At 40.3% G+C, this 27,822-nt stretch overlaps 2 protein-coding genes and 1 non-coding gene across 12 annotated transcripts in view; 2 read left to right on the forward strand and 1 right to left on the reverse strand.

The window, feature by feature from the left end:
* The window catches only part of ATP10D (ATPase phospholipid transporting 10D (putative)), a 137,880-nt gene extending 110,059 nt beyond the window's left edge, over positions 1–27,821 (forward strand). For 7 of the 8 annotated variants that reach the window (XM_061420073.1, XM_061420075.1, XM_061420078.1 and 4 more), the window contains 6 exons: positions 1,250–1,375; positions 4,940–5,140; positions 9,865–9,945; positions 11,239–11,343; positions 15,792–15,979; positions 21,031–27,821. In XM_061420073.1, the coding sequence (XP_061276057.1) occupies positions 1,250–1,375; positions 4,940–5,140; positions 9,865–9,945; positions 11,239–11,343; positions 15,792–15,979; positions 21,031–21,361 (1,032 nt within the window). In that variant the 3' untranslated portion in view covers positions 21,362–27,821. Of the gene's footprint in view, positions 1–1,249; positions 1,376–4,939; positions 5,141–9,864; positions 9,946–11,238; positions 11,344–15,791; positions 15,980–20,899; positions 20,962–21,030 lie in introns of all 8 variants that reach the window. The other variant, XM_061420076.1, reaches the window with a different exon arrangement.
* TRNAC-GCA (transfer RNA cysteine (anticodon GCA)) lies at positions 7,331–7,403 on the forward strand. The gene has a single exon. It is a non-coding gene; the product is annotated as a tRNA-Cys (tRNA).
* The window catches only part of CORIN (corin, serine peptidase), a 300,354-nt gene continuing 295,517 nt past the window's right edge, over positions 22,986–27,822 (reverse strand). For all 3 annotated transcript variants that reach the window (XM_061420084.1, XM_061420083.1, XM_061420082.1), the window contains one exon: positions 22,986–25,543. In XM_061420084.1, the coding sequence (XP_061276068.1) occupies positions 25,361–25,543 (183 nt within the window). In that variant the 3' untranslated portion in view covers positions 22,986–25,360. The remainder of the gene's footprint in view (positions 25,544–27,822) is intronic.

The following is a 27,822-nucleotide window of genomic DNA, read 5'->3' on the forward strand; positions in this document are numbered from 1 at the left end:
GACCGTCCAGACCCCCCAAGAAGTTTTAGTTAGCAAAGAAGCCTGCTTATAGTTTTATAGATAATGTCTCTGTGGTGCTGCGATTGCCCCCTTCCGGCTCTGGCTGCGTGTCACCAGAGGGGGAAGGTCTGCAGCCAGCTATCTCTGTTCAGTCCTTTGTTCCGTGCGCGGGCCTGGCGGTGTCTTAGGTTAGGGCTGGCTTTTCGCGTGGCAGATATCCCACAGTCTGGTTTGCTAGCCCAGATTTTTTCGCTCAGATAGCATTCAGGGTTTTCAGGCCAGGTCCTTACTCTAAGCGATGCAGCCCGCGCCGCGCCTCCCTGCCCAGCCGCCTTTTGCTAATGGCGTGTGCAGGCATCTGCGCTGCTTCTCTGCTGGGGGAGTTACCGTAGGGCTCGCAATCTGCGAGTTTTAATTGTTTATTTATTTTTTCTCCCTGTTATGTTGCCCTCTGTGCTTCCAAAGCTCAGCTCAGATTCGGCAGTGAGAAAGTTTCCTGATGTTTGGAAACTTCTCTCTTTTCAAGATTCCCTTCTCGGGACTGAACTCCGTCCCTCCCTCTTTTGTCTCTTTTTTTGTCTTTTATATTTTTTCCTACCTCCTTTCGAAGACTTGGGTTGCTTTTCTGGGTGCCTGATGTCGTCTGCCGGCATTCAGAAGTTGTTTTGTGGAATTTACTCGGCTTTTAAATGCTCTTTTGATGAATTTGTGGGGGAGAAAGTGTTCTCCCTGTCCTACTCCTCCACCATCTTGGCTCCTCCCTCCTAAAAATTTTTATTTAAGTATAGCTGATTTACAATGTTATGTTAGTTTCAATTTTACAGCAAAATGAATCAATTATACATATACCCAACTGTTTTTAGATTCTTTTTCCCAGATAGGCTATTACAGAGTATTTAGTAGAGTTTCCTGTGCTGGGCAATAGATCCTTATTAGTTATCTATTTTATATATAGTATATATATCAGTCCCTATCTCCCAGTTTATCCCAGTGCCCTTACACCCTGGTAACCATAAATTTGTTTTCTACATCTGTGACTTTGTTTTTGTTTTGCAAATAAGTTCATTTGTACTCTTTTTTTTTTTTTTTTTTTTTAGATTCCCACATATGTTTGATATTTGTCTCTGTGTGATTTACTGCATTTAAACCACATTTTGACCAGTCTGAACCTGCTGGAGGTCAGGTTGCCATGCTATGTCTGTTCTAACATGTTCTGCTCAGGGTGACATTCTCTCCATCGTCCCCACAGGCTGTGATGGCCAGCGACTTTGCTGTTTCTCAGTTTAGACATCTCAGCAAGCTCCTCCTTGTCCACGGGCACTGGTGTTATACCCGACTTTCCAACATGATTCTGTATTTTTTCTACAAGAACGTGGTATGTAGCTCCAGAGAATTCATCCTTTTCCCTGTGGCCCTTCCTCTCCTGCTGGTGTAAGGGGTGAAGAGGGAGGGCCCAACGTTAAGCTTACTTTGCTTATTGATGTTTGGGAAGCAGCCAGGATGACTCCTGCTGTCTTACTAGGAATAATCTGCTATGTTTCAGCAGCTGACAGCAAATTGCTAGGCTTGTCCATCTGCTAGCATTTTCTATTCCCTATGCATTTAAATTCAATTAAACCCTGTCTGATTCATTTAGAATCCAATTTTTGACCTGCTGTAAAATGATTGTGACAAGCAGAATTATGAAATGTTTAATGCTGTCTGTCAGTAGAGAATGAAAAGGTTTGCTTCTGTGTTACAGGCGATTACTAAAAAAAAAAAAAATCTGTTGTCCCTAATGGATGTCCCATGTGGTATGTTGAAGATGCAGATACAAATGAAATCCTAGGATAGTGCCTTAGCCTATAGAGCTGGCTAGTACCACTAGATAAAGAATTCTATGGCAAGCCTGTAAAAGGTGTTTGTACTTGGTAGCTGTAATTCTGAAAAGGGCAGAATTTGATTGGTAAGCGTCTTGGCTTTTAATCTTCAACTTATCGCTTAAATTTCAGTTTCCTCTTTTATAAACCCATGTTGACCTTAGGTTGCTTCACCTGAATCCCTTCTTAGTGGGATGATTAGGTAAAATGTCATGATTTTCAACCAAATTTATTCTTGGTCTTTTAAGTCCATATGTAGCAAGTTAGTAGTAAACAAAAATTTACATCACTATTGAAATACCATCTTTAGGAAAAAGATGACTGTGGGTCATTTTTAGATCTGTGCATGTGTGTGTGTGTCTATCATCAGCAGGAACATTTTTTTTCTTCTAGCACAGTGAACTTTTCAAGAAGCTCTTGGTACTTTACTAGTTAGAATTAGCACACTTAGTCACCAGAGTACATGATGCAAAATGCTGGGCTGGATGAAGCACAAGTGGAATCCAGATAGCCAGCAGAAATATCAATAACCTCAGATATGCTGATGACACCATCCTTACGCAGAAAGCAAAGAAGAACTCAAGAGCCTCTTGATGAAAGTGAAAGAGGAGAGTGAGAAAGTTGGCTTAAAGCTCAACATTCAGAAAACTAGGATCATGACATCCAGTCCCATCACTTCATGGCAAATAGATGGGGAAACAGTGTACACAGTGACAGACTTTATTTTCTTAGGCTCCAAAATCACTGCAGATGGTGATTGGCTCCATGAAATTAAAAACACGCTTGCTCCTTGGAGGAAAAGCTATGACCAACCTAGACAGTATATTAAAAAGCAGAGACATTACTTTACCAACAAAGGTCCATCTAGTCAAAGCTATGGTTTTTCCAGTAGTCATGTATGGATGTGAGAGTTGGACTATAAAGAAAGCTGAGTGCCGAAGAATTGATGCTTTTGTGTTTTTTTTGTTTTGTTTTGTTTTGTTTTTAATATTATGCCGCCGCCTCCGCCGCCACGCGCTCTGCCGGGCCGGCGGCCTGCGCTTGCGACCGAGGGGCTGCTCCCGACGGCTGGCCGCGGGCGGCCCGGGGGGCTGCGGGGGGCGCGGGGGCGGGCTGCCGGCTGCTCTCGCGCCGCGAGCCGGCCGAGGGCCAGCCGGAGCAGGGCGCCTGCGTGCTCCTGGCGCGCTCGCTCCCACTCGCCGCGCCCGGGCCCGAGGAGGCCCCGCCGAGTACCCGCTCCCCAGGCGCCTTTTCCTGCGCCCGCAGCCCCCACCTCCCACCCGGGAGGCTGCACCTCCAGCCGCCGCCGCCGCCGCCGCCGGGACTGCAGCACGCCCTCCTCCCTCGGGGCTGCGCTTTTGAACCGTGGTGTTGGAAAAGACTCTTGAGAGTCCCTTGGACTGCAAGGATATCCAACCAAACCTAAAGGAAATCAGTCCTGATATTCATTGGAAGGACTGATGCTAAAGCTGAAACTCCAATACTTTGGCCACCTGATGTGAAGAGCTGACTCATTTGAAAAGACCTTGATGCTAGGAATGATTGAAGATGAGAGGAGAAGGGGATGACAGAGGATGAGATGGTTGGATGGCATCACCGACTCAATGGACATGAGTTTGGGTAAACTCCAGGAGTTCGTGATGGACAGGGAGGCCTGGTGTGCCATGGGGTCGCAAAGAGTCAGACACAAATGAGCAACTGAACTGAACTAAAAAGGAACTTTATAGTTCATGAGCAGTTTCTAACTGGATCTTGATATTAAGACCTGATGTGGTATAATTCTCTAAGTCTTTTCCAGGCATAGAAACCAAAATTTATAGAGGTTTTTTAAATGACCTAAAGTTTTTACAGTGGTCATGTATGGATGTGAGAGTTGGACTGTGAAGAAGGCTGAGCGCCAAAGAATTGATGCTTTTGAACTGTGGTGTTGGAGAAGATTCTTGAGAGTCCCTTGGACTGCAAGGAGATCCAACCAGTCCATTGTGAAGGAGATCAGCCCTGGGATTTCTTTGGAAGGAATGATGCTAAAGCTGAAACTCCAGTACTTTGGCCACCTCATGCGAAGAGTTGACTCACTGGAAAAGACTCTGATGCTGGGAGGATTGAGGGCAGGAGGAGAAGGGGACGACAGAGGATGAGATGGCTGGATGGCATCACTGACTCGATGGACGTGAGTCTCAGTGAACTCCGGGAGTTGGTGATGGACAGGAAGGCCTGGCGTGCTGCAATTCATGGGGTCGCAAAGAGTCGGACACGACTCAGTGACTGAACTGAACTGAACTGAAAGTCATATAGAAAGTGTCCCCTTGGACTTGAAACAAGACCCCCTAAATCTGAGTTGAATGACCTTTCCTGTGTCCTACATTGCTTCAGGGCAGAAAGCTTTTGCTATTGAAGACTTACTGCACATGAGACAAAATACTGAAACCATGTTGAATGTATGTGCCTGCCTCTGGGATGACCACCTGTCCTGGTTTGCCTGGGTCTGCCCTTGTTTAAGTTGTAAGAGTACTATGTCCTAAGAAACTCCTTTGCTTCAAGCAAACTGGGATGATTGCCCACCCACTGGCACCATCCCACTTCACCACGAAAAGAATAATCGAGAACTCAGAAAGCAATTGAATGAACATGTGTTGTGATGGCTGCCACCTACCAGCATGGGTCCAGCTTCTCTTCATCTGGAACTGGAATGTCTCTATTTGAATCCTGGCTCTGCCACTTATTTGCCGGCTAACTTTAGGCAAGTTCCTTAGCCTCTCCATGCCTCACTTTGCTCATCTGTAAAAATAGGAACAACAATAATTTCCAAGTTGTTACGAAAATTAAATGAATGAATTATAAAGCTCTTAGAACCGTGCATGCCAGCACCACATAGTAAACAGTCTGTATGTGTGTGTGTGTTTTAATAAAACATTTACCAAAAAAAAGCTGTAAGGTCAGCTGTGGTTCTCTATTCTGTCAGCAAAGAAGCTGTACTGAGAGGCTGAGATCACACCATTCAGAACAGCACTGCATGGCATACGTGGTCATGGCTCTCATAGCAGACTCTAAGATGTGACTTTTTCTCTTTGTGTCCCTAGGCCTACGTGAACCTCCTTTTCTGGTACCAGTTCTTTTGTGGGTTTTCAGGAACATCCATGACTGACTACTGGGTCTTGATCTTCTTCAACCTCCTTTTCACATCTGCACCTCCCGTCATTTATGGAGTCCTGGAGAAAGACGTGTCTGCAGAGACTCTCATGCAGCTGCCCGAGCTCTACAGGAGTGGCCAGAGGTCAGAGGTGGGTGCTACAGCAAAAACGTGCACACCAATACACGGCCGTCGTCAAAGTCAGGCATCTTCCGGGGTGCTTGGCTCAAATACTCTGGTGTATTGAAACGTATCTGAATCATCTGTGTTTGTTTCCAAAGATCTCTACTAATACAACAGACATAAAGTTACTCATTTCTGAGAGAAAAGAAAACTTTGAAAGACCTCAGGTGCTTCTAAGAAGAAATCCAGTCTTCAGACCTTACAAATAACATTATCTAGTATTTCCTAAACCCCCGGCGCCTTCTCTTGGGCAAACTATGACGTATTCACAGTCCCATTTATCTTCACAAAGCACTTTGAGAGAGAACCTGGTGTTGTTCCCATTCTAAGATGAAGAATCTGAACTTCAAAGGGGCTGATGAATTTTTCCAGAAATCTCATAGCTATGAAAAAAAAAAAAAATAGCAGAACTGGGATGGGAACCCTTCTTAGTCTGGTTCTAAAGCCAAAATTAAATTCTTCAGGTTTTACTGTCATGCGAAATAGTGGCATGATCTTACTGCCTCCCTCTCCCTAAACCTGTGTCCACCTTCCACTTAATTAACTTCTCAGTCCTGTCCACCCACCTCCGATATATATCCCTTATATCTGTCCCCTCTCCATCCTTCTCTCTGCCCTCATTACCTCTTACCCAAAATATTATAATCACCAATTGAGCTAGTTGTCTCAAAACTCTTTTCATTTGTCTAGTTCATCTTTTACAAAATTAATAACTATTTTTGAGATAGCCTTATGAACATTATGTAATGCCTCTTATATGCCAGGCATATATATATATGCATACATACATTTATGTATGTAAGGTGCTTAGCATACATAAATGTAATTCTCAAAATGACTCTGCAGAATAGGTGCTATCGTTAGCCACTCTGTAGATGAGGAAAGTAAGGCACAGGGAGGTATCTTAAGTAATCCACCCATGTCACCGAGCTCATGGGTGGCGCAGATGAACCCCAGTTCACAAGCCTCTGCTGCATTGCTGAAAGAACATTGATGTTATCTTCAGTCCCTGGGTGCTCCCAACCCCTTTGCTATTTAATGGCCAGAAATCCAAAGTGCTCTCACAAGTGCTCAGGATCACAGGGACTGAGGTGGACCAGCAACCTGTAGATACCTGTAAATGGACAAAGCTGAGGGCTTAGTCTGGTAAAATATTCTAGCCTTAAGAAGAAGTCTGTGTTAGTCAGGACTCTTCGGTTTCAGGTGACAGAAAACCAGCTCAAATTGGCTTAATGAAAAAGGGAAATATATTGGCCCCATAACTGCAAAATCGAGGACTAATGGTGACATCTATTATTCTTTTTTTAATTTAATTTTTATTTTGTACTGGAGTGTAGTTGATTTACAATGCTGTGTAAGACACCATTATTCTTAAATCAGATGTAAATGTGCTGGTTATGACTCCGTGGCTCAGCTGATGGTGACAGTGTTAGTCGCTCAGTCACGTCCAACTCTTTGCAATGCCGTGGACTGTAGCTTGCCAGGGTCCTCTGTCCATTGGATTCTCAAGGCAAGAATACTGAAGGGGGTTGCCATTCTCTTCTCTAGGGGATCTTCCCTACCCAGGCATCGAACTCAGGTCTTGTGTGTTGGGATTTGAGTCCTATGCTTTTCCCTGTGTGTATCGTTGTGACTAGAAAGATCATTTTCTCACCAACCAGACCTGGGATATGGATCTTTCCTGAGGGCAGAGCTTAACCACGTGGACAGGATTGGGAAAGAGGATTTCCTGTCAAAGGGCTGGAGAAATGAAAATGAGACCCATGGTAAAAATTCATGCATTGGGTTTCACTGGACTCACTATTCTGAAGACACTGACCCAGAACAGCACATGTTACAAATGATGGGTGATGGTTAGCCTGAGTTTACATTCTGGCTCAGTGGTATGTGACCTTGGTAAGTTACTTAACTTGCCTGTACTCCAGTTTCTTTATTTATGGAGATTATGTGAAGATTAAGTAAGATAATATGTATAAAAGTTCAGCCATATTACACTCTCAATGTTGTTTTTACCCCACCCCTAGACTTAACCAGAAATTTGAGGAAATCCTAAATATAAAATGATGCTTTATTTTTGTCAATCCAACTTTCTTCTGGCTTGAACTGCCTTTCCAGACTGGAAAGTAAGTTAATATCCTTAGGCTCATGGGTATGGGCTTCCCTGATAGCTCAGTTGGTAGAGAGTCTGCCTGCAATGCAGGAGACCCTGGTTTGATTCCAGGGTCAGGAAAATCGGCTGGAGAAGGGATACGCTACCCTCTCCAGTATTCTTGGGCTTCCCTTGTGGCTCAGCTTGTAAAGACTCCGCCTGCAATTCGGGAGATGTGGGTTCAATCTCTGGTTTGGGAAGATCCCCTGGAGAAGGGAAAGGCTCATGGGGCAGTCAATGCAAGGAGAAGTCAGCTTCCAGGGAGGAGGAAATCCTTACAATTCTTCAGTTTCATCCAATTCATTTCGATCAAAGAACCAAATGGGGTATTCTAAAAAAGTCCAATCTGACTTAAGGTTCAAAGCCAGGGGTGCAGAAATGTGTGGCTGACAGTAATGAAGTTGTCCTGCACCCCAGGTCTAAGTAAAATTCCAAGTCCATTGAGGAAAGAAGGATAGAAGGGAGATCTTTAATGTTTTTATAGCTGGTGTTTCAGAAGCCCATTTGTACAGCCTGAAGATTGTAATTGGTCTTTACCCTGGAAGAGTTGAGGTCATTGTTTCCTGTTGTTGAGCCCTGCTATCAATTCTGTGCACACAGTGTTCTACTGAGCTGGCCAGTTTTGTAATACATGGTGATTGCAGGCAGTGTCCCAGCATGTGGCTATTGATAAAAGGTAATTGATTTCATTGATTTACCTTCCGGAAGAGCTGTCCTTTCTGTGAACTTGGCCTCCAAACAAATTCTGTTTTATGTTTGGGCCATTTCCTGTCTTTGGTGTCATGAAAGATAACTTTCCAGGGTTATATCATCTCTCTCCTTGAAAGGAGATGGGTCTGGAAGGCCGCAGTGAGAGGTGTCCCTTCCAAACAGCTGTCATCTATTACCATCTTTCTTCACCCACACAGCCTTCTGGCTTTAACCTCATGTCCAGATTTTTGCCTCTCAGTTTCCAGGGATCTCATGAGTTACTCCTTTCAGCCTCTCATCTGTCTTATCCTTGACACTTCCCTACCCTGAAGTCCCCTAATTCGCATGACTGTGAAGAAGGTGTACTTGTTACCTTTTGGCTCTAGGTATTTTGAGCAGCCTCCATTCCCCTAGAAGCATGGAGCTATATTTTAACTTACCCTGGAATTATTCTCTCTTGTCCAATGACATTTTGGTGGCCCTTTTGACTCCGCTACATTCTCTTCCACCCATTTGATTGTGCTTAGTTTATGGACACTCGAAGAAAGGCAGGTAGAAGATTCCATCATTCCAATGAGAAATTGTAACAGAAGATACAGGGGAAAGTAGACTGGAAACCATCACTCTTCATCACTTTGATTTTTCCAGAGGACAAAGAAATTAAAAAACAAAAGAAAAAAAGATAGAAGCCTCAAACTTCTTTTGAGGGCTGGAAGAATGTATATGGAGATTTCGAACACTTATAAAGTTTTAGAAGACAGCTACCCATTTTGAAGAAAATTTCAGCCTCTTTTTTCATTTTAAAGGAAATAAGACTATAAACATGTTAAGAAAAGGAAAAAGTAGCTCAAAGATATGATATATGTGTTGTCATTTTTGTCCGTGGCAGACATCACTAATAAACCATAGCCCTCCATCCTTCCTGTCAGGTCTGAATGGAGCCTCAGAATCCTTCTGTACACACAGTATTATTTGTTCAGAATTATCTTTTATTTGAAAACCTGTTTTCAATCATTTGGTATTTATACTTGATCTTTCTCTTTCTGCAGGCTTCTGGTAGGAAGCAGTTTAGCACATGAAAAGTTAGGTAAAAATAGTTTATTAATCCAAGAAATATTTGTTGGGTACTTGCTGTATACCAGGCACTGTTTTAATCACTTGAATAAAAGAATCTAGGTCCCACTTTATGAAGCTTGCATTCTGTTGAGAGAAACAGGAAATGATTAGGTAAACAAGATGATTTCCGATTGTGAGGAAAGATTTCTAAGGATCCCTGGTGTTAATAGTAAATGATAACTGAACATAACTTTTAGATTGGTCTGGGGTCTATGCCTCTATGAAGAGTGATATTTGAATTAGGGTATGAATAATGAGGACCTGGTTGTGTAGGAGGTCTAGGAAGAATTTCTAGCAGAGATAACAGCACAGGGGAAGCCCTGAGGAAAGAAGGGATTTGGCATATTTGAGAAACAGATGAAGTCTGTGTGTTGGGAGGATGGTGAATGAAGATTAGACCAGGAGGGTGTGACCCTGGAGAGCAGGGATTTCAATGAGAAGACCACACAGGACCTCCTAGATCATGGGAAGGGACTAAGATTGATCCAGTGTTAGAAGCAATACAAGTTGAGGAGTTCCTTCAGGTTTTTTTTCACCTGTGAACTCATTTTATTCAATTGTCACCCCCTCATTCTTTCACTATTACTTACAGATCTGACCTTTGTCATGAATGAGAGACTGAAGGAGTAGAGTTTTCTCTCAGAGAAGCAAAAACAAGCCCTGGCTGGGGGTGTTCCTTGATTTTGCTTTGACCCTTATTAATCTTTCTCCCTCCCCAATGTCTTCTTTGTTTTCAGGCATACTTACCCCTCACCTTCTGGATCACTTTGTTGGACGCCTTTTATCAGAGCCTGGTCTGCTTCTTCGTGCCTTTCTATGTGAGTCCTTGTTCACTCAAAGGATTTGTTGTTAATGAATAAATGGTGCCTCTTTGTTCTCTGTCACTGGTGTCAGCATTTAGAGTAGGTATACGAGGGTAGATTTCTCAAGGAATTAAGTTATTAACTAAATATAATGCTTCTAAATATATAACTAAACTAAATATATAACTAAATATAATGCTAAATATAATGCTTCTCTCAAATATGGTAGGGTAGTGGGTTAAATTTGAAGAGAGGTACCTAGATGGTAGGTAACGGGTTAAATTTGAAGAGAAGCGCCTAGCTGCATCCTTTTGGTTCTCTTTTTAGCCCTGTACTGCTTGATAATTTTCATCAATGACTTGAATAAAGTTGAAAGCCTGGCGTATAATTAGATGAGTCAAAATCAGAGAGGCAAAGTCAGAATATGAAAGCTATTATTAGTCAGTGCTGGACTAATTCTACCAGGATGACATTCAGAGTATTAAATTTAAGTAGTATCCCCCAAACTAAAAATTTAATAAAAAAAAAAAAAAAAAAAACACCCTGTTATTGCAGGTAAAAAATGGAAAAAATATGACTAAACAAAGAATTAATTTAAAAAATTTAGACCAATACCAAGCAGCATGATATAGTTGCCCATTCACCCACCTCCCTCGCCAGAAGAAAACGCTAATTTGATCATGGATGGTTAACAAAAGTTCATTAACAAAAAGGGAAAAGGTAATAGTCTTTAACAATTTTCATTCTTTATTCAAATAAAACTACTTGAATTTACCCACCTAGAATATTCAAGGTATACTGTGTTTCAAGAGGAATATAGGTAAGGCAATCTAAAGTATATTTAGAAAAGAATGACTAGAATTGTAAAATATCAGAAACCTGTGTCATGTGAGGAGTACTTTAAGGACTTGAAGACATAAGCATATGAAAGGGGTGGATATTTACTTAACCATGATAAAAACTCAAGTTAGTCATAGTATCTGCTTCAAAGGTTTGCAGCTCTGTTAAGTGGAACATATTTGAAATTTCTCTGTACTTCAAAGAATCAGAAGCATAAGTAAAAGAATCAAGGAAGATGAATTAAGATTCAGAATAAAAAATAATTCCAACTGAAAAATCCAAAGATTAGCTGGCCTGTCTGGGATTCAGTCTCTTTTTCTAAAAATGTTCAAGTTTATTCTAAATGACCAATTATTAAGAACACTGAAGAAAGGGACTCAGTCCTCATTTGGGCCATGGAATAAAGTGATGATACACCAGAGTGTGCACAACTCTCCAAGATCACCAACTTTTATCCTCTCTTTGTAGACCTACCAGGGCTCAGACATTGACATCTTTACATTTGGAAACCCCCTGAACACAGCTGCTCTGTTCGTCATTCTCCTCCATCTGGTGATAGAAAGCAAGAGTTTGGTGAGTGGTTTTTCTGCCTCTGAAGTAGCCTGCAACTGTTCTTGGGGAAATGTCTTCATGCCTAGAAAACAAATGGTAAAGAGAAGAGTAATGACTCCAAGGAAGAAGCCACTCTCACAGCCACTCTTGTGGATTGTTGAGCGCTGTTACGCTAAGGTTAATGTGCGGCCAGGGGCAGTGGGGAACACCTGCCTGGTCCGCTTGGTGGTGCTCATGGTGTGAATGGTTCATGGTGTGAGTCAGGCTGGAGAAATAATTACTAGCATTGGCCAGCATTCTTCAAGACCAAGCTGATGCCTTTCAACTAAAATGAAAACAGGTGTTGTGCCATAATCCTGGTATAGTGACTTTTGTAAGTAATGATTTTATGCTTTTCTCATAAACAAAAATTTTTTTTTCTCCCTCCAAAAGTTTTACCATCCATTTCATTTATACCTAGGTCTTTTTGAACTTAGTTGTCAACTAAATGATAAAGTTAAGTCTTTTCTTCAAAGTGATTGCAGGATAGCTATGAAACAAAGCTAGTATGGAAACTGCCTCTGTAATTATTTATGCTGCTCATTCACTTCCATTGTTTCTGCTGTCGTCAAAGCCTCTGTCATTTCTTCCTGAATTATAGCTACAGCCTCCTTGATCTTCTCACCTTGACTCTTGACTCTGCTGGCCCTTCTCTACAAAGCAACCAAAATCATCCTTTTGAAATATAAATCACACCTTTTTGCTCTCCTTTGGGTAAAACCCTTCAGTGGCTTCCGATTTTACTTGGAATAAAATCTAAAAGCCCTAAGACAGCCTATTATGCTTCATGCAGCCATGCCGCCTCTTCTTTCTCCAATGTCATTTCCACTTATTTGTGGACTAGCACCACACTGTCCCTCTTTTTCTCAGGTACAGTGAGCTCATTAGCACATCAGGGTCTTAGCACTGACCATATCTTCTGATGGGAGCATCCCTTGCTTACTTTTGGATCCCTGTACTTTACCCAGATCAAAAGTTTTTGTTTCTTTAGCTTTTTTTGGTTTCAGCAAAAATGCTGCTTCTCTCAAGCAGCATTTCCTTTCCTAACCATCCATCTTCTCCTATTATCCTCTTACTTTATTCATAATCCTAATAATAATTTATAATTCTTCATTTAATTATGTGATTATACTATTCATGTTTGTCTTCTACATTAGACTGTAATCTTCTTGAGGGCAGAATTCATGTTTTGTTTACCATTGTATACCCGTATCTAGGACAAGGCTGGCACACAGTAGGTGCTCAAAAAATATTTGAATAAATAAATGAATAATTAAATAACCAATGTTTGAGGTGATTTAACATCTTACTGGTGATGCATTTTATATAGGAAATAGCTGGGTGAAATTACAGTTTTAAATGATATATGAGGTTATATCATGAGATTATAATTTTTTATAATCTCATGATGTAATAATTTTTTAGGTAGGGCTGAATATTTTTGGCATCACATGCTTTGCTTATAACCTTCTATAACCAAACTTTATAAGCCTAAAGTATTATAAAAAGTTTATATCTACAGATACCAGATGGGAAGAGTAAAGGGAATTCTAGAACTAAAATATTGGGGATTATTTTAGTATGTATTTAATTTCATTTTTAAACTCTTATGTAGATACTTTTGGCTACTACCTAAGGAAATGTCATAAGTTCTGATGTCAAAAGGTGTTGCAAAGATGCTAATATGCCAAGTGTCCGTTTGGGTTCAGTGGTTATGAGCAACAGCAATCTATTTTAGCTAACCTGAGCAAATAGAAAAGTTATTAAAAATATATTGAAGAATCATAGTAAAACAAACAAAAAGATGTCCTGAGGATTCAGAGTGACTCGAGATCCAGGGAACAGAAAGCAATGGATAAGCTTGTCAGGGTGGCACTGCAGTCTGAACTGGTCCCAGTCATTTTCTCTCTTGCCTCATTCGTTGTGTTCCAAATTCAGTCCCTGGTGACAGAATTCTATTTCCTTAACTCCAGTCACAGGCTTTGGCGAAAGAGGAAGGTTTTGTCAAGATTGCACATAATCCTGGGAGTCTTCACTAAGAGAAGGGGAGCAGAAGCGAGGTGCTAAGAACAATGAGTACTATGTAAAGAATGTATCATTAAAGGATTGTTTCTCACACTGCAGGGTGGGATAGAGCTCATGGCCTCCGGAGGTCTACTGTCAGTAACAGTCATTCCGAGAATATGAGTTGGTTTCCATCACCTTTTACTCACCATCTCACTGTCACTTCTCCCCTCTCCCTGTTGGTTTTTACCCAGCATCCCTTGACTTTATCTGCATCCATTTATTTAAACAAGTCAACTCCATCAAGTTACTTCTCACTTGCCAAAAGTACTTCTTAAAAGGAAAAAGAAAACCCTGGCAGTAGGGCTCAGTGAGAAGGAAAAACATTTGATAAAGAAAAAAAACCATTGTCTTTGGAGGCATAAAGATCTTTTTTTTAACTGGAGAAGCCCTAGTTGCTTTACAGTGTTTTATTTTCTGCTGTACAACAAGGTGAATCCGCTATGAAAGTGAAAGTGTTAGTCACTCAGTCAAGTCCCACTCTTTGTGAACCCATGGACCATAGCCTGCCAGGCTTCTCTGTCCATGGAATTTTCCAGGCAAGAATACTGGGGTGGATAGCCATTCCATTCTCCAGGGGATCTTCCCGACTCAGGGATCAAACCCGGATCTATATTTATACATATATCCCCTCCCTCTTGGAACTTCCACGCATCCCACCCCTCTGGGTCACCATAAGCACTGAGCTGAACTCCCCGTGCTATACAGCAGCTTCCCACTAGCCATCCGTTTACATATGGCACTGCTCGTATGTCAGTCCCATTCTCCCAATTAACCCCCCTCCCTGTGTCCACATGTCTACTCCCTATATCTGCGTTGGCATAAGGATCTTGTTTGTTTGTTTGTTTGTTTTTGGCATAAGGATCTTAATTGAGGATTCATCCAACATTTTCTGAGCATTTTGTGCATGTTTACAAAATATGAACTGTTTTGTGATTTTTGTGAAGATATCTATCCTGGGAAAATACTTTGCAAGGTGAAAAAGAAAACAGAAAATTGCATCTTGTTTGAGAATTTTAGGCCTAGAAAGTAAAGAAGATTAATAAAAGCATTCTTCCCCCAAAAGACTAATAAATACCACCATGGTGTACACAGTGATTTTAGGTGGGACTGTACACTGCACTAAATAACACGACTAGATAATGTGAAAGTGACTCTCTTTCATACTTTAGATTATGTTAAACAAGTCTGTTTGGGGCTATCATGTTTTATCACAGTAACGCTTGCTAATTTCCTTTTGTAACAAACATAGATCAGACTCCAGACTCAAAGCTGTTATGATAGGAAATGCAGATATTACATTTAAGGTAGTGATCTGCTTTTCTTTCTAAATAAAGTTATTTAGTGAGCCTGTTTATAGCAAAATAATAAAAATAATAATGCAAGCTCTGTGTAGTTATGAAGGTGGATGGGTTATAATGTGATATACAAAGATGTATATCTTGTTCATGTAGAGTTACTAAGGTTGCAGAGAACTTCAGAGCGATTATCCTCCAAGGAGTGGCTCAGTGACCTAAGCCATGTCTTGTAGCTGTACCACCTGAAATTATTCCCAAAAAGAACATCTTGGTCAAACATGGAAAGAAAGGAGACAGTATGGAAAATTGCACGTCTGCTCTTCCATGCTTCTAACTGGAAATTTTTGCACATCCCTTCCATTCATATTTCTTTGGTCCAAGCAAGACATAGCCATGCTTATTTCAAGGGAGTGGGGAAATGCAATTCTTTTGAGTGTTTATTAGAGGCAGAGAATGAGATATTGGTGATCAACAGTGATATCTACCACCTACTTAAATGGATAAAGTTTGAAGTTCACTGGATTAAGGTATTATCTCAAAGAAGAAACAGACCACTAAGTGACTATGTGGAAAAATAAGGAGAAAATCCTAATACCTCATGGAGCATGTGTGTATGTTAGTCACTTAGTTGTGGGACTCTGCGACCCCATGGACTGTAGTCCACCAGGCTCCTCTGTCCATGGGGTTTCCCAGGCAAGCATACTGGAGTATATTGTCAGTCCCTTCTCCAGGGGATCTTCCTGACGCAGGGATCGAACCTGGGTCTCCCACACTGCGGGCAGATTCTTTACCATCTGAGCCACCTGGAAAGCCCAAGCATGGACAATACAAAATGAGCTAGTCATCAGAGTTACTTTTTGGCATTTGATTTCATTTTATATAACTTAAACAGTGATATGAACTATTCATGAAGGATGCTCTTGTGCTTCGATATTTTGTGTTTTGTTCACTGATTTGTTATACCGTTTACCCACTGCTTAAATACAATGTTTCTTCAAAAGAGCAGATTTTGCCAGACTGTGAAACCATCAGAGTGTATTCATTTCCCTTGCTCTTCTTGTCTTGCAGACTTGGATCCACATGCTGGTCATCGCTGGGAGCATCTTGTGCTATTTTTGCTTTGCCTTGGCTTTTGGAGCCATGTGTGTGACTTGCAACCCACCGTCCAACCCCTACTGGATTATGCAGGAGCACATGGCAGATCCAGTGTTCTACTTGGTTTGTGTTCTCACAACCTGTGTTGCTCTACTGCCCAGGTATGGTATTTGTTTTATCATCAGGAGAGTAAGCAAAATCATAGGTTTAGAATTCTTCTAGCCACTACTAAGAATAGATGGTTAGACCGTCATGTTTAGTAGTAGAAAAGTCGGTCTGTGTGGTAGTTAAAATATTGGTTTTATCTCTTTTACCAGAGTACAAAAGTGGCTTAAGCAAATGAAAAGATTTATTTCTCTTTCAAGGAAATTTCTAGTCTGGTTGATAGTCCACAGGGATAGGGCAATTTTGCTTCCCAAAGTTATTGAAGGACTCAGATCCTTTGCTTTGTCTTTTGTTCTGCTGGCTCCCAAGGGCGTTGCCTTCATGTGCATGACTGAAGCTGGTCACCACCAGTACACTCTGGTCCTGGATCCCTGCCCTGCATCTCTGCCTTCAGGAGGGAGAAAGAGAAGATGGAGGGCGTGTAGCTTTCCAACTTTCCTCTTTTTATTCTTTTTCATAATGATATGACCCAGATGTAATATCCATCACTGCTCATATCTCATTACCTAGAATCTGCATATGCAGAACTCTGAGTGGCTAAAATCTGGTGGTTTCTGAAAAAGGGGGGAATGGGTACTGAGAGACATGTAGCAGTCTCAACTAAAACCTATAAACTTTGAAAGCTTACCTCCTTTTGGACTTCAGTTATCTTCCTCATTTAAGTTTAACTCAGTTTCTCATGTGGATGGAAATGGCTAAGATGTGTGCCTGGGTTTTTACTCTATAGGTTCTTCAGACTCTTTAGAGCTTTTCCCCTTTGTAGTTTTATGTAGCTGTTTAGCTGAAAACACTATAGCAAAGAATTGTTCTCCCTTTATAAATATGATATAAACATCAAAATGATGATTTCATATTATTTGCTCAGAGGGTTGACAAATTGGCTCACAAGCAACTCTGACCTGCTGCCTGTTTTTATAAATAACATTTTATTGGAACATAGACATACTTACTGATTTATGTACTGTCTATGGCTGCTTTTGCACTATAATAGCAGAGTTGAATAGTTCCAACACAGACTGTCTGGTTCCCCAAGCCTTACTGTCTGGCCTATTGGATGAAAGTTTGCCAACCCCAATCTGTCACATCATCATAAGTAACAATGGGCACAGACCTTTTGTTGTGGATGGACATCCCTTCTAGAAATGCATAAGAAAAACCCATCTGAGTCATTCTGGGGTGGCTACAATTATATACTTAACTCAGTTTACCAGGGATATTGTTGCTTCTGTAGTTCTCAATGTAATTACCAACTTTCAGATTAAAAACTGACAAGATGAACATGTAAAATTTATGAAGAAACACTTACTTTAAAATTGGAGCCTGAACATTTTTTTCAAGTGCATTAACAGTACAGTTTTACTTATTATTGTTGTAGTAACCTGAAAAAACAAACAAGCCCCTAACCCAGCAATCCCACTACTGGCTAATATACTCTGAGAAAACCATAATTGAAAAAGTCACATGTGCCCCAATATTCATAGCAGCACTATTTACAGTGGCTAGGACATGGAAGCAACCTAGATGTTCATCGATGGATGAATGGATAAAGAAGAAGTGGTATATATACACAATGAAATATTCAGCCATAAAAAGGAACGAAATAGTGCCATTTGCAGAGAGGCAAATTTGCAGAGGGGGAGATTTGACACAGACAGGAGAATGCACTTTGACCATGGTAACAGAAATACCTTGGTCACAAGGCAAGGAATGCCTGCAGCCACCAGAAGCTGGAAGAGGCAAGAAATGAATTATCTACAAGAGGGAGCATGGCCTTTCCGACACCTTGATTTTGTTGTTCAGTTCAGTCACTCAGTCATGTCCAACTCTTTGCAACCCCATGGACTGCGCATGCCAGGCTTCCTTGTCCATCACCAACTCCTGGAGCTTGCTCAAACTCATGTCCATCGAGTCAGTGATGCCATCCAACCATCTCATCCTCTGTCATCTGCTTCTCCTGCCTTCAGTCTTGCCCAGCATCAGGGTCTTTTCCAGTGAGTCAGTTCTTCACATCAGATGGCCAAAGTATTAGAGTTTCAGCTTCAACATCAGTCCTTCCAGTGAATATTCAGGGCTGATTTCCTTTAGGATGGACTGGTTTCATCTCCTTGCAGTCCAAGGGACTCTCAAGAGTCTTCTTTAACACCACAGTTCAAAAGCATCAATTCTTCAGCACTCAGCTTTCTTTATAATTCAGCTCTCACACCCATACATGACTATTGGAAAAACCATAGCTTTGAGTAGACGGACCTTTGTTAGCAAAGTAGTGTTTTTGCTTTTAAATATGATGTCTAGTTTGGTCATAGCTTTTCTTCCAAGGAGCGAGCGTCTTTTAATTTCATGGCTGCAGTCACCATCTGCAGTGATTTTGGAGCCCAAGAAAATAAAGTCTGTTACGGTTTCCATTGTTTCCCTGTCTATTTGCCATGAAGTGATGGGACTGGATGCCATGATCTTTGTTTTTTGAGTGTTGAGTTTTAAGCCAGCTTTTTCACTCTCCTCTACCACTTTCATCAAGAGGCTCTTTAGTTCCTCTTCTCTTTCTGCTGTAAGGGTGGCGTCATCTGTGTATCTGAGGTTATTGATGTTTCTCCCAGCAATCTTGATTCCAGTTTGTGCTTCATACAGCCTGGCATTTCGCATGATGTACTCTACTTGTAAGTTAAATAAATAGCGTGACAATGCATAGCCTTGACGTACTCCTTTCCCAATTTGGAACCAGTCCGTTGTTCCATGTCCAGTTCTAACTGTTGCTTTTTGACCTTCATACAGATTTCTTGTGAGGCAGGTAAGGTGGTCTGGTATTCCCATCTCTTGAAGAATTTTCCACAGTTTATCATGATCCACACTGTCAAAGGCTTTGCCATAGTCAATAAAGCAGGGGTGGATGTTTTTCTGGAACTCGTTTGCTGATTTTGTAATCCAGTGGATGTTGGCAATTTGATCTCTGATTCCTCTGCCTTTTCTAAATCCTGCTCAAACACCTGGAAGTTCATGGTTCACGAACTGTTTGAAGCCTGGCCTGAAGAATTTTGAGCATTACTTTGCTAGCATGTAGGATGAGTGCAATTGTACCTTGAACATTCTTTGGCATTGCCTTTCTTTGGGATTGAGATGAAAACACAGATTTCAGAATTCTTGGCCTGCTGAACTGTGAGAAAATAAAGTTCTGTTGTCCTGAGCCAGCACATTTATGGTGCAGCAGCTATAGAAAACAAATGCAGACTTGTATAGGAAGGTGGTACTGCTGTAATAAATACCTAAAAATGTGAAATAGGCTTTGAAATTAGATAATGAGCAGATCCTGGAAAAATTGTGAGGTACGTAATAGACTGTTGAATTTTGAGGCATGTATGCACTGTCAATAGAACTATGGACCTTCAAGTATCTGCTGGTGAAAATTCAGAAGAAAGTAGAAAGCATGGTCAGAGAAAGTGTATCTTGGAAAATACATAAATGGTCATTAATGGAATGTTGCTAGAAATGTGGGGAGAAGGCAAGGGCACCCCACTCCAGTACTGTTGCCCGGAAAATCCCATGGATGGAGGAGCCTGGTAGGCTGGAGTCCATGGGGTCGCTAAGAGTCAGACACGACTGAGCAACTTCACTTTCACTTTCCACTTTCATGCATTGGAGAAGGAAATGGCAATCCATTCCAGTGTTCTTGCCTGGAGAATCCCATGGACGGAGAAGCCTGTTAGGCTGTAGTCTATGGGGTCGCACAGAGTTGGACACGACTGAAGTGACTTAGCAGCAGCAGCAGCTAGAAATGTGAGTGTTAAAGGTACTGCTGGCAAAGTCTCAGAAGGAAATGAGAAACATTATTGGAAATTGGAGGAAAGGGAGTCTTGGCAATATAGTGGCAGAGAGCTTAGCTGAAGTGTGTTCTACTGTTATGTGGAAAGCAGAATTTGTAAGTGATGAACTTGGGTATTTAGCTGAGGAGTTTTCAGTGTTGAAGGTTTGGTCTAGTTTCTTCTTGTTGCTTATTTATAGAAACTTGGCAACTGAACAACAACCTGGAAAAATGTGAAGGAAAAGAGATTGAGGGAAGGTACTATTAAGTCCAGAGAAACTAGATTTAGAAAATCCTCAGCCCACCCAGATTTCAAAAGTTGCTAAAATTAGGCAATTTGCTATTGGGAGTATGCTCGAAAGAGAGGGCCGAGAGTGTGGCTGAACAGCCTTTGCTGGTGCTGAAGAGATTGGGTGTGTGACTCATGGATCCTCTCAGTCACCTCAGCAGTCACCAAGGAAGCAGGTGAGATACACAGGAAAGATCTGTGGCGGACCCTCTTATCTAATGGCATAAATGCCCATTAGATACATTGGAGACTCAACAAGGTTTTTGCAAATGTTCTTGTTATTTAGTTGCCAAGTCATCTCTGACTCTTTGCGACCCTATGAACTGTAGCCCACCAGGCTCCTCTAGCCATGGAATTTCCCAGGCAAGAATATTAGAGAGGATTGCCATTTCCTTCTCCAGAGGATCTTCCTGACCGAAGGATTGAGCCCATGTCTCCAGCACTGGCAGGCAGATTCTTTACTGCTGAACCACCAGGGAAGCCCCTAAATACTGTCAGCTTGGTCTGAAGGGGTCAAGTTTGTGGTAATTTGTTACAATAGCCATAGAAAACTAGAAGCTAGCATTTTAAAAAATACTGTGCCAACACTCTGCCTGCTTCACATGTATTGTCTCATTTAACTTAACAGACTATTGACTAGGGGATTGTTGAAGAAACTAACACCTATGGCATTAGTACATCTCTGGTCATTAACATGAAAACATTAAGACTGTAATGTAGCTCTGTTGGTATCTCTACTTTTATTACAGATTTTATTTTTTATTGGACAATCAGGAACTCATTATTTTCTCAGTGTTTAATAAACATTAATTTCATGTTATCTCCATTTTATAGTTCACTTATCCTCCTTCTTTACCTCAAGAAGGGCCACCAGACCTTTTTACTTTTTCTAATCGGTGAGTATTTTTTGTGGTCCATAATGCATTCGAAGTGAATGTAATTCTGTGATGCTTTTTGTAACCTAGGTTTATATACAGAGTTCTTCAGGGATCCCTCTTTCCATCTCCAATTCTGAGGGCAAAACACTTGGACAGACTTCCTGCAGAGGAGAGGATTGAAGCTCTCAAGAAGTGGAGAGGGACTGGGCAGATGGATCAGTTGACATCTAAGTATGCTGACCACTCAGCTGTTGAGTCAGAGAGAATACCCATTTATGACCCGTCTGCTGTCTTTGCAGTGATGTCGGCAACTGCTTGTGCTGTTGAGAAAGGAAACTTACCTGTATGTGAAACTGCTTTAGACTCGGACTTCTCTGAAACTAAGGCCTCAGGGATGGCTGGACCCTCAAAGGATTAAAAAAAGCAGGATATCCTTCTTGGAGATGCCAGTATTCCATCAAGTTTGGGAAAGCAACTTTGAAGAGGCTCCTTTGCCAAAGCAGCATGACTTGATTTTTCCTTAAGGGACGGGAACATTTTACTGGAAATGTTTGGAAGAGCCTATGTGATGACCTTTACTGTTGGTTTGTGGATCCATGTGTAATGGACGTTAGAATTTGACCTGGACAGAGTTTAGAGAAGTGAAATATGTAATTCAGATTCAAATGCTTTCATGAAACTTTTTGGATTTTGTGAAAGCATTTTAGTTGTTCTATAAATGCACATATTTTCAAGAGGATTCATTTGGGACATATATTTATTTGACTCTGCTCAGTGTTCTCCTGAGGTGGAGTCTTCCTGAGAAAGGGGCAGCGGGGATACCAGGGGTCCATGGAGATGCATTCCTCTCTTGGCTTCTAGTCAAAAGAAGACTTTTTATGAGGTCTGCCTCTGTACACATGCTGTCAGTGAAGTGATAGAGGCCATAGGTAAGGAAAATGGAATCAATTGAGTCCAGGCCACCTTGGCAATTTCCTGTATTCTAAAACTGACAGTAGCCAGATCAAAATGAGACAATCAAAGCAATCTTCAAGAGACCATTTGAGGGTTTATCGTCTTTACCCTATAACTTTCCTGGCATGCAAATACTTTCAAGCTCTTTTCAACCTCTAAAAATGAGGTATTATAAACTGACACTGATACAGGTGATTCTCAGGAGAATTCTATGAGGTTCTTAGATTTGCTTTTAATTACATTTAGGACATGAAAGTCTGTACCAAGTCCATTGCTGTTGCAAATCATGTATGCTGGCTTTAATTGAAACAAGGAAACTAGTTTCTACCATAACTGCCAGGTATTATTATAAGATCATGTATTCTTGTCGAGTTCTTTTAAAATTCTGTATCCATTCATCTGAAAATTATCAGCCAACCCAGAACTTCCTTCATGAAATCTCCATGCTAATGTTCTGTGTCTGTATCAAGCTCTTCTTAATGACTATGCAGCTGTGTTCTCAGGGCTTAAGTTTCTACCTGTTGCCTACTGTTCTGGTCTGATATTTTTTGTAGCCGTCTAATATTATTGCAAATGGTCTTTTATACAGACTGATTTCTAGCATATCCAAAATCCCATATGGCTAATGGAGGTAGCTATCTGCTTTCTTATGATTTTTTTAAACTTTTTAATAAATAACATATATTAAAAGCTGTCATAACTCTGATACTCATCAAATCCAATAGTAATTGATACCAGAACTGAGAAGGAAAATCGCAAAGCAATACCTTTAAAGAGTATTGTTTGACCTATCCTTATATGGTAAAGTCAGTGGTGTCATATCATCTGTTATCTTCATAGCAACTAGCATTTATTCCTTGAGATCATCATCTTCTGATAAATAAAAATTTAGAGAGAGATTCACTTAAAAAAGATTAGAATCTAAGGAATGAGTCCAAAAGACTAAAAAAAGGTCAGTCTCTCTGATATAAATTATCTGTACACAACAGTTCGTGTTATGGGTCTACAACTTCTTGCCTACAATTCAGCAATCCCAGGAACTCTGAAAATTAAAAAAGTTTTCATAAATTAAGCACAAATACAATGGGTTAAACAGATACAAGACTATTTATTTAATATAGTTATTCATATATTTTGCCACAAAAATATTAATAATTTTATTACTGTGCTACTAAACATTTTAATATTATGCTTTTTAAATTTTTTAAAATTCTGGATTCTGAGACACATCTGGTCCTCAGGCAGAGATTTGGGGTCTTTATAAAGCCTTTAAAGATTCTCATTTCCAAGTGAATAACTCTTATGCAAAGTTTCCTAAGCTAATGTTCCAGCATTTTCGGTAAGTATTCAGCATATTTTACCAAATTTGAGGGAGCCCAATTTGCTCCTAGTAGCCAAGAAAAATTAACAGTATATATTTGTGATATAATTTTTACCCCAAAAGATTTATAAAGGAATTGGATTAGATTCCCAAAATGTGTTCTAGAAGACAAAAATCCTTATCCTCTTACCAGGGCTAAGGTTTTCCTTGGACACTCAATGGGTGATTAGAGATTATCGCAGACTCTTTCAGACTAATCAAAGAGTAGTGGCATTTAAAAGAGCATGTTCCTGGGGGAGTGAGATAAAAGACAAGTAAATTTTGATTGGTGGGAAACTGACTGCCAACGTATAATCGTGGGAAACATTTTCTGGGGCTTGCTCCATGTTTTACATCCAATTCAAATTATACCATTTTATTTGTATTAAGGGTTATTTAAAATAACTACAGTATATACATTTCACTGAACATAAGTTGAGCATAGTTGTTCCATTATATGACAGAACTGATGTATGTTCTTAAGTTTTCATACAGTTGTGACCATAATTTCAGTTGCTGGATTTTATATTCTCGATAGGTTTATACAAACTATAGAACAAGAGATGAATCACATGGAAAGTGTCAAGACAGCTTTGTGAATGTCACCTATGCAAACACATAGAAGAGAGTACAAAATGACGTGTATAAAACTGCAGGTAGTCTCTGGGGGTGCTGGGGCAGCCCAGGCTGTGGGGGAAATCCTTTGTTGTTGTTTAGGTGCTTAGTCGTGGCCGATTCTTTGAGACCCCATGGACTGTAGCCTGCCAGCTTCCTCTGTCCATGGGATTTCCCAGGCAAGAATACTGGAGTGGGTTGCCATTTTGTTCTCCAGAGGATCTTCCCAACCCAGGGATTGAACCAGTGTCTCCTGCATTAGCAGGAAGATTCTTCACTGCTGAGCCACCAGGAAAGCCCATAAATTAAATTAGGTACATGTGAATATTTGTGTTTTGAAGGTTTTTAGTGGGGAAAAAAATACTTTAACCACCAATTACTTTATAAATTGATGTGCATCATGACATAGTACTTAAAAGCATATTTAATTTTTTAATTATCAATGGGAAGAAATGGCAACACCAGCTATTAAATATCTTTTAAGAAAAGTTACAAAATGTTTTTATTCATGCAAAAAGTTTACTGTGCTTTGAAATACATCTCTGTGACCTTATTGGTATGGCTGGACAGAGAAAAACTGAAAAATACTTAGGTGTGGGGTGCAATTTAATTTCCTTAAAAAATTGCATCTCTCCACTCTATAGCAAGTCCTCCTTTAGCAAAGTTTAACCTCAACTTCATTGTCACAAAGACAGAAATTTTTCCCACAAATAGTTTCCCAGTTGTCAAAATCTCAGTTGGCTAACTGATACAGAGTGAACAAACCCTAACTCTGGGAAGGGTCTATGGAGACTTTTCTATGCAATTACAGCCTGGATTTAAATTCCAAATGGGCAGTCTTTTCATATCAAGTGCTAATATTGATGTGAAAAGAACTTTGTTGTCAATGGGATTTGCTCTTTCAGCTACCTAAGTGGATGCTCTGTCTTTCATAAGTTCTCAGAATTATGCAAACTTTAGAAGAATAATAACTTAGGCATGTAAATTATCTTGGCTTTTCATAAATCAAAAGCAAGCCTCTGATGTTGTTATTGAAATTTGCCACTATGCTCTTATGCTGGAGAAATTTTCATTTTGCTGGCAAAGATTCATTAGCCTGGATCTCAATGTCCTTTTGCGACTGGACAAGAGGGAACTTTCTCTAACCTGTTACCCTGGTGCCTACACTCTTCTCTTTCCCAAGTTGACCATTTCACTTTACAGTTGAGGTTAGGCCTGCCTGGCAGAAGAACAAACTCTGTTTTGCTTTGGTTTTTAAAAGATTTTCATTCAACTTGAAGTAAGAGAAAAACAGAACTGGAAAAAAAAAAAAAAAAAAAAAAACTGCCTGAAATTCGACTGAGACAAACATGACCATTTGCAGTGCACTGTGGAGCATCCCTGTCTATGAAAAGTGCTCCTGTACAGCTCTCTACAGGACGTCCTCCACCGTCGGAAAGGCCGTTTTCTTTGAATGTTGCTGGAAAAAGTCTCTGATCATCTTTGGAATTAGTTCAGGAGAAAGGTACGGATGTATATTTGTCTTTCAATCCATTTGACAAAGTATGTCACGTTGCTGTAAACTCCAGGCCCCAGGACTTTGGAAAAGCAGACGGAGCCCCATGAAGTTAAGCCAAACAATATCCACTGTCCTCCCGGCTTCTCACAAACCAGAGGCCCACCACTGTCACCCTGTAATGAAGAGCAGTGGATGTTAGTCACTGGTATTTCAGAGCCCTCGTGTGTCCACGCTATCCTGAGGGTAAAACAAAGCCCAACCCAGCTTAACCAATGTCCTGAAAAATTTCAACAAAGGTCTCATTGTTAATGTGTGAAGGGAACATGCTGTCCCCTACATAAACAGAACTTCCAAATGAACATTTTAAATCTTGATCTTTTAAAGAATAGAGGTGGCTTGGGAAAGGGCTATATTCTTTTTTTTCTGTGAAATTGGAGGACATTTTGTCATTTCTCACACTTAATCAAAATATATCAAACTTTTTTTTTAAATTTAAGTATATCAGGACTGAGTCCCTAACTGATCTAATTCTTTTAATTTTGATCCAGTTATAAATGTAGAACATGTTCAAGGATAAAGTTTTCTCACAAAAAATAGTGCTAGAAAAATCTAAAAATAAGTCACTTCCAGGATTCTTGCTGTGTGAATGAATGTATTAAGTAAAACACACTCAGGGTAAGAAAAACTTAATACTTATTGTATTTAATAGAAAAGAATTAGCATGCTTAAATAGAAAATACCACATAAGAATTACAGTAAAACTTATTATAATGCAGACATAGAGATTTCATTTGCATAGAGACGTTCATTCTTAATATTTAAGTCTAGGTATTATAGTTAAGTGAAAGTGAAATCGCTCAGTCGTGTCCGACTCTGCGACCCCCATGGACTGTAGCCTACCAGGCTCCTCTGTCCGTGGGATTTTCCAGGCAATAGTACTGGAGTGGATTGCCATTTCCTTCTCCAGGGGGTCTTCCCAACCCAGGGATCAAACCTGGGTCTCCCACATTGTAGACAGATGCTTTACCATCTGAGCCACCAAGGAAGGCTAAATATTTCTTTGAGCCACTTTTTTTTTTTTGCGGGGGGAAGTTGGGGGCAGGTGGCGGCAAGAATACTGGAGTGGGTTGCCATTCCCTTCTCCAGGAGATCTCCCTGACCCAGGGATTGAACCCGGGTCTCCCGCATTGTAGGCTGATGCTTTACCATCTGAACCACCAGGGAAGTTATTACAGTTAAGTTTTATTCACTTTTCTTTGTCCACATATAATTAAAACACTATGGCTTTAAAAATGCTAATATTTTCTACATCTGAAAAGATGAGACTATGAGAGATGTGTTCTGCATGGCTTCAAAAGAGAAGGATAGATACTGTAGAAAATAAGTATGTGGACTCATGACAGATATTTACAAAATACTCCTTGCTTTGCAAGAATTTCAAACTTGGAAGTGTATCTATGGTCCTCCCACTTGGTAATGTTGAGAAATAGAAATCATGTTTATCGATGCTCTCCCAAACACCTTCCCTGTGTTAGTTTATTTAATTCTCATGAAATAACTACAGGTTAATAATTATTATTTACATGTTACTACTTATATAAATATAAATATTTAAATATATAATAATAATTGTTATAATTTATCCCTCCCTGCTTTGGTATCTATGTTTGTTTTCTATGTCTGTAAATCTGTTTCTGTTGTATATATAGATTCATTATTTTTTCAGTTCAGTTGCTCAGTCATGTTCGACTCTTTGCAACCCCCATGGACTACAGCACGCCAGGCTTCCCTATCCATCACCAACTCCCAGAGCCTATTCAAACTCATGTCCCTAGAGTCAGTGATGCCATCCAACCATCTCATCCTCTGTTGTTTCCTTCTCCTCCTGCCTTCAGTCTTTCCCAGCATCCGGGTCTTTTCCAATGAGTCAGTTCTTCTCATCAGGCGCCACTAGTTTGCTTTTGCTTTTGCTTCTATTTCTTTTGCTTTGGGAGGCTGACCTAAAAAAGTATTGCTACAATTTATATCAAAGAATGTTTTGCCTATGTAATCTTCTAGGAGTTTTGTGGCATGTCTTATATTTAGGTCTTTAAACTCTTTTGAGTTAATTTTTGTATAATTATAATAATTATGTATAATTTTTGTTGTAATTTCATTGATTTACATGTAGCTGTCCAGCTTTCCCAACACCACTTATTGAAGAGATTGTCTTCTCTGCATTGTATTCTTGCCTCAGAGATTTACCATAAATGTGTGGGTTTATTTTTGGCCTGTATCCTGTTCCACTGATCCATATGTCTGTTACCATGCTATTTTGATTCCTGTAGCTTTGTAGTATAATCTAGAATGAGTATGTCTCCAAGTTTTGTTCTTTTTTTCTCAGAGTTGCTTTGTCAATTCTGGATCCTCTGTGATTCCACATAAATTTTAGAATTTTTTTTTTTTTTTTTTT

The sequence above is a fragment of the Bos javanicus genome, chromosome 6 (genome assembly GCF_032452875.1).
Source record: "Bos javanicus breed banteng chromosome 6, ARS-OSU_banteng_1.0, whole genome shotgun sequence".
Taxonomy (NCBI): Eukaryota; Metazoa; Chordata; class Mammalia; order Artiodactyla; family Bovidae; genus Bos; species Bos javanicus.